Here is a 13,964-nt window from a genome sequence, read left to right on the forward strand (position 1 = left end):
ATCCAATCTACAAACTATTCATAACACTCCCCCTTGGATGTCGATGTAAGATAATGTGCCTTATTAAGAACTTACAAAAAATATTGGGACGTACATAGTTATTTATAATATGCATTGGTTGCTGCCTCATTAAAAACCTTACCAGGAAAATCCAGTGGGATAAAACCTTGGTTAAGGAAAAGAGTGCAGCGCGTAGTTACTCCCCCTGATGAAAACATCACTTAATGTCTCGAAGACGACGCATTCCAATCTTGTATATTAGCTTTTCAAATGTTGAGGTTGGTAATGCCTTAGTGAACAGATCAGCTAATTATCACTTGAACGAACTTGTTGAATATTTATTTCACCATTCTTTTGAAGATCATGAGTGAAAAAGAATTTCGGTGAAATGTGTTTTGTTCTACTCCTTTGATGTATCCTCCTTTCAATTGAGTTATGCATGCAGCATTGTCTTCCTACAATATTGTTCGAAGAAAGACCACATGTTTCCTGAATGTGTTGAGTTATCGATCTCAACCAAACGCATTCTCGACTTGCTTCGTGAATGGCTATTATCTCTGCAGGATTTGAAGAAGTAGCAACCATAGTTTGTTTCGTTGAACGCCATGATATGGCTGTGCCTCCACTTGTAAATAAATAGCCTGTCTGAGATCGACCTTTATGTGGATCAGACAAATATCCTGCATCTGCATAACCAATCAATGATGACTTGGATCCATTTGAATAAAATAAACCCATATCAATGGTCCCTTGGAGGTATCTGAATATATGTTTAACACCATTCCAGTGTCTTTGTGTTGGCGAAGAACTAAATCTTGCCAATAAGCTTACTGAGACAGCTATATCTGGTCGGGAATTATTGGCAAGATACATTAATGCGCCAATTGCACTAAGATATGGTACTTTGGCACCAAGAAGCTCTTCATCATTTTCATGAGGTCGGAATGGATCTTTCTTTATATCAAGTGATCTCACAACCATCGGGGTACTCGATGGATCTGCTTTATCCATATAGAATCACTTTAAAATCTTTTCGGTGTATGTTGATTGATGGACAAATATTCCATCTTTCATATACTCAATTTGTAGACAAAGATAAAATCTTGTCTTCCCAAGATCTTTCATTTCAAATTCTTTTTTCAAACAGTCTACTGCTTTTGGAAGCTCCCCAGGAGTTCCAATGATATTTAAATCATCAACATACGCGGCGATTATAACAAATTCAGATCCAGGCCTTTTTATAAAGACACAAGGACAAATTGGATCATTCTTGTACCCTTATTTCAACAGGTATTCACTCAGGCGATTGTACCACATACGACCTGATTGTTTCAATCCGTATAAAAATTTCTGAAGCTTTATTGAACAAGTTTCACGAAAACTTTTATATGCTTCTGGCACCTTAAATCCCTCAGGTACTTTCATAAAAATTTCGTTGTCTAATGATCCATACAAATGGGCTGTGACAACATCCATTAGACACATATCAAGTTTTTCATGCACTGCCATATTTATGAGATACCTGAAGGTGATAGCGTCCACTACAGGAGAATATGTCTCCATATAATCAATGCAGGCCTTTGCGAAAACCCTTGTGCCACAAGTCGCGCTTTATATCTAACGACTTGATTTTTATCATTTCGTTTTCGCACAAAAACCCATTTATACCCTACTGGCTTTATGCCTTCAGGTGTTCGAACTATGGGTTCGAAGACTTCATGTTTTCCAAGTGAAGTTAACTCTGCCTGGATAGCGTCTTTCCATTTTGGCCAATCATTTCTCTGTCTACATTCATCGACAGATTTTGGTTCAAGATCCTCATCTTGTTGCATTATTTCAACAGCCACATTATAAGCAAAAATGTTATCGATAATAATATTATTTCGGTTCCATCTTTTTCCCGTTGAGACGTAACTTATTGATATCTTTTCATTCTCATTATTTTCAGGTACTTGGACCTCCCCTAAGGTCTTATCATTTGTTACATCTTGGGGCTCTTCTTGAGCTACTACCTCCGTGTTATGATCATTTTGATCATTTGCTCCTTTTCTTTTTTGAGGATTTTTATCTTTAGAACCAATTGGTCTACCACGTTTCAACGTGGCTTAGACTCATTTGCTTTAATTGATTGTCTACCGGAATATCAACTCGAATTGGAGCATTAACAACTGGAATATGTGACTTAGTCACCCTTGGTAGGTCAGTGAATGCATTTGGCAATTGATTTGCAATATTTTGCAAATGAATAATCTTTTGAACCTCTTATTCACATTGATTTGTTCGAGGATCTAAATGAGACAGTGATAATGCATTCCAATCTATCTCCCTTTTCAGCTGCTTATTTTCTCCCCCTAATGTTGGGTATACCATTTCATCAAAATGGCAATCAGAAAATCTTGCCGTAAATATATCTCCAGTCATCGGCTCTAGATATTTTATAATAGAAGGAGATTCATATCCAACATATATCCCCAACCTTCTTTGAGGACCCATCTTTGTGCGTTGTGGTGGAGCAATTGGAACATATATCGCACAACCAAAGATTCTAAGATGGGAAATATTTGGCTCCTGACCAAAAGCCAATTGCAATGGGGAGACTTTATGATAACTTGTGAGCCTTATCCGCACAAGTGCTGCTGCATGTGAAATAGCATGACCCCATGCTGAAATGGGAAGTTTTGTTCTCATAAGCATTGATCTAGCAATTAATTGGAGGCGTTTGATCAGTGATTCCGCAAGACCATTTTGTGTATGAACATGAGCAACCGGATACTCAATTGTTATCCTAGTTGATATACAATAATCATTAAAAGCTTGGGATGTAAACTCACCAGCATTATCAAGACGAATTGTCTTAATTGCATAATCTGGAAATTGTGCTCTTAGCTTTATTATTTGAGCCAACAATCTCGCAAATACCATATTGCGAGTTGATAGTAAGCACACATGTGACAATCTTGTAGATGCATCTACTAAAACCATATAATATCTGAATGGTCCACATGGAGGGTGAATGAGCCCACATATATCACCATGTATACGTTCCAGAAATGCAGGGGATTCCATCCTAACTTTAATAGTTGATGGTCTAATAATTAATTTGCCTTGAGAACATGCAGCACAAGAGAATTCCTTAAATTGAAGAATCTTCTGGTTTTTCATTGAATGTCCATGTGAATTCTCAATTATTTTACGCATCATATTAGAACCAGGATGGCCTAACCGGTCATGCCAAATAATAAAATTCTTGATTAGTAAACTTTTTGTTTTACTACGGCATGTGTTTCAATCCTGGTAATACTTGTGTGGTATAAGCCGGAGGAAAGAGCAGTAACATTTCAATTTCTTACCAGACATTATTGTAATAATGTAAAGATATTCAATCTTTTCGTCATTTGTAGTCTCAATATGGTAGCCATTTTGGCGAATATCTTTGAAACTTAATAAGTTTCTTTGAGATTAACTACAATATAATGCTTCATCAATAGCCAAATTTGTTCCTCCTGGTAGTAATAAATTGGCTCTTCCAGAACCTTCAATTAATCTTGTACTATCGGATATTGTATTAACATTGGCTTCTTTCATTACCAAATAAGAGAAATATCTCTTATCTCTTAAAATAGTGTGTGTTGTAGCACTATCCAGAGGACATATATCATCCTTATTAATCTTGAGTCCAACTGAAGACTGAGAAATTTTCATATTCTTCATAAAAAAATTAAAAAATACATTATAAGAAATATGAAAGACAAAAAAAAGAACATTAAGAAATACATTAGGAATGTAGAAACTAGCAACACATGATGCAATAGGAAAATACACTCAAGAAAAATAAACTAGTTGCAAACATAAAAAAAAATATCAACTTTTAATATAGCTTCATTCCCTAGTAAGATGATTAGTTCTTCAGTCAATATCCTCAAAGAAGTCTCCAGTTTCTAAATGAGTAATATTTGCTAGGCCTCCAAAATCATAATCTTTATATGCAAGATATGCCTCAGGATCATATTTGTTTGAGGGACCTGCTTCATCATCATTATTTTGAAAAGTCAAGTGTGCCTCCATATTATTTTCTTTCTTTCTGAGGGAGGCTTGATAAAGTTTGACAAAATGACCTGGCGTACGACAAATGCGTGCCCAATGACCTTTCATACCACATCGGTGACACACTAATTTTACCTTTTGAAGGATTAATTTGAGAACCCTTATTGTTCTCCAGTTCATTTTCACCATAATGACGATAATTGTTTCGTCCCCTGCCACGTCCACGTTCACGACCATGTCCACGACCACGGTAATTATTTTGTTTTCTTTCAAACTTATCATATGCTGCTACAGCATTCGCTTCCGGAAATGGAGCTGACCCAGTGGGACGGGCTTCATGATTTTTTATTAATAGAGTATTATTCTGCTCTGCCACAAGTAGGCATGTGATTAACTCAGAATATTTTTTAAAACCTTTTTCACGGTATTGCTGTTGTAGTACCACATTTGAAGCGTGAAAAGTAGAAAATACTTTTTTCAATTAAGTCCTCATCTGTGATAGTGTCTCCACATAATTTTAATAGAGAACTTACTTTAAAGATAGCAGAATTATACTCACTTACAGTTTTAAAGTCTTGCAACCTTAAATGTATCCACTCATACCGAGCTTTCGGTAATACTGTAAGTTTTAGGTGGTCATATCGATCCTTCAAATTAATCCATAATTCAAGTGGATCTTTTACGGTTAAATATTCAGTTTTTAACCCTTCATGTAGATGATGACGAAGGAAAATCATGGTCATCGCTTTATCCTCATTTGATGCTTCATTTCTTTTTATAATAGTATTTCCAAGACCTTTAGCGTCAAGGTGAATTTCAGCATCAAGGACCCATGATAAATAGTTCTTCCCGGTGATGTCAAGTGCCACAAATTCAAGTTTTGATAAGTTTGACATAGTGAAAACTATCATAAAAGATAAATAAGTTAGAGAAATAATTGTATTAATAAAAAATTAATGAAACAAACGAGTAAGGAAAAAAAGAAACGGAAATCGAGCTATATCATATAAATAACCTACTATTTTATTTTATTCTGTCCATAAATTGAAAACAACATACTGTTCACTTTATATTATTGATATATATATATATGTATATATATATATATATGTGTTAATAGAATTGAACGTGACTAACATTATTTATATGTTCCAATCCAATAAATATAAAGTAATTACACTAATGTGAAATTATTACTTGTCAATTCATTTCTCACAGTTCTTCAAAGTTCCTTAAAGATATGTTTTGATCCGGGAAGTCCATGGATATTATAAGTATGTCATTAGTGGGTAGCTAGTTTGATGACTTTGGGTTATATAAGAGTTGCCACTGAAAGAAATAGTTATTTTATCACAGCAATGTACTTAAACTATTCAAGATGCCCAAGAGCACAAGTAATCTGCAAAGAGTAAGCATATGATATGTACTACCATAAATAAAATGAATGTAGTGATACATACCTTAATAAAATATGACTCAACTTAGCGGGGTTAAGAATAAAATTAGAGCTTCGTGCTGATAACGTGTTATAAAATAAAAGCAATTCAGTAAAATATAAATAAGAAGAGACAGACAGAAGGAAGAACTCTTTTCTTCTTTTACTTTTTGTGTATCCTCCATTACAATTTACATAGCCTTTTATAGGCATAAAATGAGAAGACTTACTATTGTAAATAGTGAGTGGGATAGACATAAAGTAGGAGATTTCATCTGTACGCTATTCACATACAATGGCATCCAATCTACAAACTATTCATAACATGAAAAAGAATTTCAAGTGAAAATGGTATTTGAAAATTAGAGTTATGTTTGGACATGAATATACTTTTGGGTTGTTTTTGAAGTTTTATGAGTGAAAATTTTGAAAGACAGCTATTTGAAGTTTTTCAAATTTTCGAAAAATTCCAAAGTGCATCTTCAAGTGAAAATTAAAATTTTTATGAACAAACGTTGATTTCGAAAAAAAGTAAAAATTTTTCCAAAAAAAAGAAAAAAAATTCTAATGTCCAAACGGGCTCTTATTATCATCAACCACTGAGAAAATATAAAATGATCATGAGGTAATAATTTCATATTATTTGAATTAATCCATATACTCCCATTTTTAATAAAATTTTGGGTAGAAGCATACAAGTACTGTATTGTGCTTCTCCATGGGTATCTATGATATACTATAGTGTATTGAGTTTTTGTAAAGAGAATACGTGCGGGTTGTTTATTTTGAGAACATAATTGTATGTTTTTCCACTGTAACTTGGAAGAGAGGTGCACATACAATAAAATGTCCTTGCTTTACACTTGACACCATTGTTCTTCTTTTTTAGAACTTAAAATTCTTGCATAGTGGTGAAAAAGACAAGTTAATATCAATTATTTGAATGTTTGATAATCTATGCTTAAATTTTTAGTTCAAACATCTATTCTGGTGATTTACTGTAAAAATTTCAACATTTCATTGTTAACTTAGAAAGTGTTGAAGACAAAGTGCGTTTTTTCCTTAACTTGGAGTTATTTGACTAGATTGATGGTTGGAGATTGTTTATGTTAGTATTTGAAAGCTTGTCTCAAATTTTACAATCAGATAGAGTAAATATGACATAAACTCCGGTAGAGAAATGTCCGAAAAGCAAAAGTAAGACAATCAGGTACACTTTGATGGATAACTTAATCCAGTAGAGAGACCCCGAAAGAGCTGTGTGCAGGTCCGGAAGCCATTTTTTAAATACAGTAGAATTTTAGGATCTTCGACAACCAATTCCTTGCGGGGCCATTCCTCTCAATCTCCCAGTAAATTAAGTAGTAATCAAGATTGCTTGATCTGTTTAATTTGAGACCGCCTATACTTAGATACTCTATCGGTAGGATATTCTCTAAAAGTGCACTCAAACTTATTGGTTTACTTTGGAACCAAAAAGGAAGCTGTAAACTTTTTTATTCAAATTATTTGCAACTATTCTCGGGGAGAAGTTTTCCAAAAAATATCTAGAAGAGAAGTGTTCATTCTAAATTTGGGGTACCATAGGTCCCTCTCATTTCTCGAGTTTTAAGCTAATTTTCTTCTTTTAAAGTACGTATACGTATGACATGTATCTACGAAGTGGTCCCACAAGTAACTATGTCCCACCTCTGAGGTTTCTCTATGTTACATTTTTATGAATATTGAGGCTAGGAACATGGTATGAAGAAAAGAAAGCATTTAAACTCATTATGACGCGCATCAGCTTGAGGCAAACATTAAGCCGTTCCATGGTCGATCTACCTAGGTCAATGTTCACACAGAAGGTTTGACTTTGCAATATTTGACTGATCACAATTTTATATATTCCATTGTCTAAAAAAGTTCCCAGGGAATTCAGAGGAATGCTTCAATAAATTAGTCTCGCTTTACATACTTCTAGTTCAGAAAAATATGTGAATGTATTTAGAGCTAGCCGTGTTAAAACTATATTGGCGTCCAGAAAAAGAGCCACAATAAGACCCGTCACTACCACAACATGGCCCCTCAGGAAAGACCATTACAATAGCCAGCAAATGCATGACGAATATACATAGTGTTATGAGAGCACAAATCTAATAATGGATAAAGAAACTAAAAATATATCATATCCAAACAACTCTTAACATATTATGAGATAGTGAGATTTCACCTTATCTTCTAATATACAAACTTCTTTGATTAGGTATATCCAGAACAAACAACCTGTGATCTCCAAAGACCAAAAGCTCGCATGACTGCAGCTTCGGATCCTGTCCGTAAGCCACATGGTAATATCAGTCCCGCTTTGTAGTCCATACCTGTGAGATTGTTAGAAACAGAGACATCTACAAAGGAATAATCAGAGCCAAATTCGAGCACGGCATTTCATATCACACTCAAAGGTACAAACTATTACACAATATTGCCTTGGGGATGCTTAGACCTTCCTGAGAAAGCAAGTCTCATAGTATTCAATGCTTTTGAATCGACCTTCAAATTAAAGACCACAAGGCACAAGTGACAGCATGGTATTAGGACACTTTTGAATCGTATCTCACAGCTAAAATATTGTTTTGAAACAGGGAAAGGACTTATCAGCCAAACACTACCATTTGCCACAGCCATATTATATCAGTTCGATTGCACCATTGCAAACTGAAATTTAGACATATTGTGTAACATCCATGAAAACCACACATCATACCTCATTTCCAGGATGTCGCGGTCGAGTTAGTTGCCATTTCTAACTGATATTTGGCGTCAGCATTCACGGAAACCACACAAGCACTAGTAAAGAGTATTATGTTGCATGCAGGCAAGAATGTATGAAGATGACGAGGATATATAAGGCTCACCAACTGTCCAGAATAAATTCAGAAGAACCTTGCAAACACCCCTTCACACACAAACCTCTTATTTGGTTGAATAATGAAGTCATTGATGGACATCATTAACGAAACAATTTTCAAATGGAAAGGTGCTTTCATCATTACATTGGTGTAGACGGGGAAAAAGAAAATACTACAATCCTCTACAATACCTCCACACCAGAAATTGGGACATAGTCTGCTATCCATAGCGACCACACATGTGAACATCAGTTCCACAATCTCGAATTCGATTAATGGTAAGTGTGCAACCTTTTGTGCGAGTTAGGCGCAAATCACGGGTTCAAACCTTTCCGTAAATAGAAGCTTAGCATTCAACTGGAGATAGAGAGCAGGCCTATTATCCACAAAGTTTTAGACTTTGCACCACTGGCCCTCGAGAACTCAATTATCACAAAAAAAAAGGAAGAAGTTGGCCACCATTCCAAACTGACACCATTTGCACGCAGTCTGCTGTATCCATAAAGACCACAAAAGCGAATAGCAAATAGTGAAGAGTATTATGTTGCAGCAGTAAAAGAAATCATTTATAGACATCAATGATGGAATAATTATCCAATGCAAAAGTTGGATTATCAATAAATTGGAGTAGACATAGAAGAAAAAAGGACAGAGTCAGCATACATGGATATCTCACATGTTAATCAGAACCTTCTCCATGGCTCCCAAGTGGATTACCATTGCAAAGTGATTTCTTGAGTTGCAGTCTGCAGCATCCATGAAAACCCAGTAGCATTGGCTAACAACCAGATTATTACACTGTAAACAGTCATGGGGTATCAGCTGTTTTTTGATGATATATAATGGGTCATCAACTATCTAGAAAACAAGTTCACATGATTCTCAAACAGACACATTAATACAAACCTATAGTTGAATATTGAGTTGGAAGCCATTTATAGACATCAAGAACGGACCAACATTCCAGTGCGAAGATGGATCATCAAAATATTGTAGCAGATGTACAACAGACTGTATTTCCTCAAATCATCAAAAACACTGGTCGATCCTTTTCGCTGAAGAAGCACGAAAATAAGTTGTTACCGCCGTTTCTAATTTCCCATTGCATGATAAGCAATAACACCTGACTGAAACTTCTCTAGTATAATCAATCTGCCAACACAAGCACTAATCCATCTTGAGACATTTTATCTAGCAGCCACGTAATTCCTGATAAGTGATAGTAACTTTAATCAAACATGACAAAGAGATGGCCAAAAAACACTGACAGATTTAGGAAGGAGATTCTCTATTAAAATAGCTCAAGATATATAAGACAGACATTCAAAGGCAACTCCAGAAAACATTGCTACTGATTAAAAACCAGAGATAGACTGGTAGCACACTTGACACCTTCTCTCCTCAGTCCGGGCTTGGGACCGGCTGATGCAGGCGGAGTTACAACGGTCACCTAAGCACAAATTGCCCCAACAAGTAAATCAAAACACAAAAGGAAACACAAGAAGAACCATTGCTGGGGAGAAGGCAAGACAAGATCATATTAAACAAACAAAACAGACTCGAAGAAGATAATTAACCTTGTCAAAAAGACAGCCGAGGAAACCACCTGGAGATAAATGGATTATACAAATAGGAAATGAATACTGTGAGGAACAGACTGGGCAGTGACCTCCTAGGTTGAAAGGAACTGTTGCGAGTGCATTTGGGTCAATGACTGTACTTAGGGATACAAAGTGAGAGGCAGAGAACTACCTAGGAGAGGATCTAGGTTAAATTCATGACTCAATCGCAAAACAAATAAAGAAATTGAAACGATAAAATTTAGACTAGGCAATGACCTTCTAGATCACGTTCATAACTGAAAGAAATAGACACACAAATTCACACAAGTCAAAATCGAGATTCAAAGTCATCGCGCTAGAATACTGCTGCAAATGTTACATTATCCTGAAAAATTCTCAGAACGTAAATCGGAGATCAAAACCGACAGCACAGTGCTGGACATGAATTCCAAAAAAAATTCAAATTTAGAATTTCACTAAAATTTGAATTGAAAATGAAGTTGTGTTTGGTTATAATTTTTGCAACATATTTGGATGTCTCTTTTTCAACATATTTTGCAACTAAAAACTAGCAACCTTCCCATTTTTAATTGAAAAACTAATTCTCACCCGTTTTTCAAATTTGAAAATTCATTTTCGAGATTGAAAATCTTGTAAATTTTTTATAACCAAACACTGTTTGAAAAAAACAGAGGATCGAATTTTCTTATGTCCAAAACAGGCTCTTAATATAGTGCCCCCCCCCCCCTCCCCCTCCCCCGAGGAAATAAGTCTCGTGGTATTCAATGCATGGACTCTGCTTTTCAACATTGCTGGCTTTCTTTGGAGGATGTACCTAATCATATCTGCTATTTTGCTGAACGATTCGGATCCTAGCTGGGCAGGGTGAAGTCTATGGCTTGTTTAGAATTGAAGTGCATTCCATTGTTAGGTTGGGTCTTGGTTAGGCAACCGTGTTGGATACATCATTTCTCTCGTCATAGCTGCTTGTATAAGTGTCTTTTACTGCTGAGATTAGAGGATGGAACTTGAGAGGGATATAAACATGTGATATCTTTCTCGGGGTGTATGCAATGCGTGTCTAAGCGTATGTGCTGTCGATTGAGCTGTTTTAGATCTAGGGGAGTCTTATTTTATTACGTTCTTCTGTGTGCGAAGTTCCCCCCAAGCCTTAGGAGAGATACCTTCCTTCATAAACGGAAAAAAGGAATGGACACCCAGTTATAGGTTCTTATATCATTTGATATTTTCATGACGTGGTTGAAACACAGATTGTGATTTTATGTTCTTTTGAAGAATGTTGACTTGTAATGGGCTTATGCCAACTTTGGAGGTTCAGGCTGCACTATGGAATTGTACCTGCAATTGCTTTCTTGATTCCTGCTTACAGTAGAGTGAGGTGTGTGAATTGATTTTGTTGCTTTAAACAAGTTTTTTGATGTGGAAGTATCGTTATGATTTTGTTACTTTAAACAACGGTTTTTTGATGTGGAAGGTAGTCTTTGGAGTTTCAGCTTTGAGAGAGACTCGAGGGAGAGTTTGCTTTTGTCACGTGGCTGGATGAGTTTTTTTATGGCGGGTGAGGTTCCTCAATTGTTTTGTAGGATGAGATTTGTCTTTGGGGGTGGGATGAGGAGTGTATCCACTGCTCATAATTCTTTTTTGTGAGAATGAGTAATGTATTATAAAGCTGCACTAAGGAGTGCTGAGCAGTATTTACAACTTGGAAAAAATAAAATCCCTTTTCACAATCTTACATGGAGTCTAAGGAGCTAGTATTTGTTACGTGCTTCATTTATCACGAAAGGTTTGCAAATGTTGCCGAGCACAATGAGTCTGTTTTCAAATCTCTAATTTAAGTGTGTGAGAATTTTCCTAGGATAAGGAATTTTGCAACGTATCTAGCACAAAGACGTGAATTTCCATTGTTGACTTGTTGTGATTCTTGTCCTTCAGTTCCTTCAGTTAATGGAATTTTACTTAGGAAGGTCATTGCCAAGTCTCAGTCTTATTGTTTCAGGTCTTTTTTTTTTTGTTTAAGCGATTGATATCGTCAATCTATCTATATCTCTCTAGGTAGACCATTGTGTCTCTCACTTTTGTTATCCCTAAGTATAGTTGTAGACTGTATCATTCGTTCATCATTCCGTTCAAATTTGTTCCGTTTTTAATTAGGAGGTGCTACCCGGTCGTCTCCCAGTCTTCATTTCCGTGTGTGTAAATCCGAACTTTTTCCAGGAGGTGTCGTCTTGAGTGATGGCATTTTTGTTCAAGTCTGTTTTATGTGTTCAACATATGATTCTTGGCTTTGTCTGTCATGATACAACTGGTTTCTCCTTGTGTTCTCCTGTGGTTTTGGTCTACCTGTTGCTTAGTTTTGCTTAGGTAATAGGCGACTTGTAATCGCCTGTTCAAATCAGCCGGTCAACCAAGCGGAAAAGAGGAGGAGGAAGATTCAAGTGTGAGATTATAGTTGTCCCTTCTTGGTTTGTTCATGGAATGATTTCTGGAGCTAGCCTTCGAGTGTTTCTTGTTTATTTGTCTTTGGAGCAATTAGGATGCGGAAACATGTTCTTTCTTTAAATTCATTGTTTTTTGTCTTGTGGTTCGTGTCGATTACAGTTAATGTTACTTTCAGGAAAGCGTGGGCTGCTAGATACAAATCTCACAAGATGTGATTTAGCAGCTTTTATTGCAAGGTCGCTGAGAAGTTAGTTAGTGTGGCTCGCTTATATGCAATTGGTTAATTAGAAAATTTTTGATATTTCAGTTAGAAGAATTCTCACACATGTTTTTGATGATATAGGGATTGCGTCTGTCTCAACCATCTGCTGCGATTTATTGAAGCATCTCGTTCAAACAGGGAGATATTGTTTCGCTATGTGATCTGGCTCATAACGCATAATTCAACTAAGTTGTAGTTGCGTTGCCCAGCAGTTATGGATATGTAGTTTCAGTATGGTTTCTACTTACCCGGCTACTTATCCTCAAAAACACCGATATTTCCATCCCTCCTTCCCTTGGTTGCAGTATAATACTCTTTCACTGTTTGCTATTGCTACTGGATTTTCATGGTGATTCGTTAGACTGGTCATCTTACATAGTGGACCATTGAGTTTCTGATTTGAATGTGAGGGTCAATGCGCGTGCAGGCTACCCTTCGAGCTTGTTTCGCTTTCCATGTCCGCTCCATTTTAAGTGATATTTGGTTCATTATTGATGTTCTAGAATGCTTCCCATTTCAATGCTGCAACATGAACTTCTTCACATGTTTGCTGTGAGCTTTTCATGATGCTTCAGAGACCAGTGCAAATATCAGTTATGCAATGGTGGTCAAACTTTCATCCATACGGCAAAGCATTGCGAAAACGACTATTGATATTGACTGTCGGTGTCTCTATGGACCTTGCAGACTAACATCCAAATTTCCAAGTTTATGGAGGGGGGGAATTTGTTAGTCTTTTTTTTTCTTATTTCACGTCTACTCCATTGCAATGATGATACACCCTTGCAGTGGAAAACTTCTCCTTGATGTCTCTGGTGATTCCAACTCAAATATTGCAACTAAATAAGAGGTTTTCGTTTTAGCCAGGCCCAAATTGTGTATTCAGCGTCTTAAAGAATTCTATTATCTGGAAAGTGGTGGATGATCTTGATATGTTCTCATCATCTTAGAAAAGTTCTTTGCCTGCCTGAAACGATAATATTCTTTGCTAGTGCTTGGTTGGCTTTCGTCAGTTTGTGGATTTTCTGATGCTGCAGAGCATTCCAAATATCGAATCTGCGAATGGGAATCAACTCCATGGCAATCTGATTTAAGTGAGGATGTATGTGTGGGGAGGTTGTTTGAGTGCACGTAATGCTAGTTCTATTAGCATGTGTAATACAAACTGATGTAGAATGCTGTTGATGTAAGTCCTTCTATTCATCTTTCAATATTAGCTGTGAGATAGAAGGTCTCAAAAGCCCTAATATCATTGACTCACTGTCACATTGCGCTTTTTGGGCTTTGAAGGATCATCCAAAAGACAT

At 36.2% G+C, this 13,964-nt stretch overlaps 1 protein-coding gene and 1 long non-coding RNA gene across 2 annotated transcripts; both read right to left on the bottom strand.

The window, feature by feature from the left end:
• Positions 1-3,906: 3,906 nt before the first annotated feature.
• Positions 3,907-4,940, bottom strand: LOC109221845. The gene is made up of 3 exons (XM_019386282.1): positions 4,578-4,940; positions 4,180-4,474; positions 3,907-4,091 (listed from the first exon to the last, which is right to left on the bottom strand). The coding sequence occupies exons 1-3, from the start codon at positions 4,938-4,940 to the stop codon at positions 3,907-3,909; spliced, it is 843 nt and encodes a 280-aa protein (XP_019241827.1).
• Positions 4,941-7,395: 2,455 nt separating this feature from the next.
• LOC109221846 lies at positions 7,396-10,672 on the bottom strand. The gene is made up of 2 exons (XR_002067322.1): positions 9,277-10,672; positions 7,396-9,168 (listed from the first exon to the last, which is right to left on the bottom strand). It is a non-coding gene; the product is annotated as an uncharacterized LOC109221846 (long non-coding RNA).
• Positions 10,673-13,964: the final 3,292 nt, after the last annotated feature.

This window comes from Nicotiana attenuata, unplaced genomic scaffold, assembly GCF_001879085.1.
Source record: "Nicotiana attenuata strain UT unplaced genomic scaffold, NIATTr2, whole genome shotgun sequence".
Taxonomy (NCBI): Eukaryota; Viridiplantae; Streptophyta; class Magnoliopsida; order Solanales; family Solanaceae; genus Nicotiana; species Nicotiana attenuata.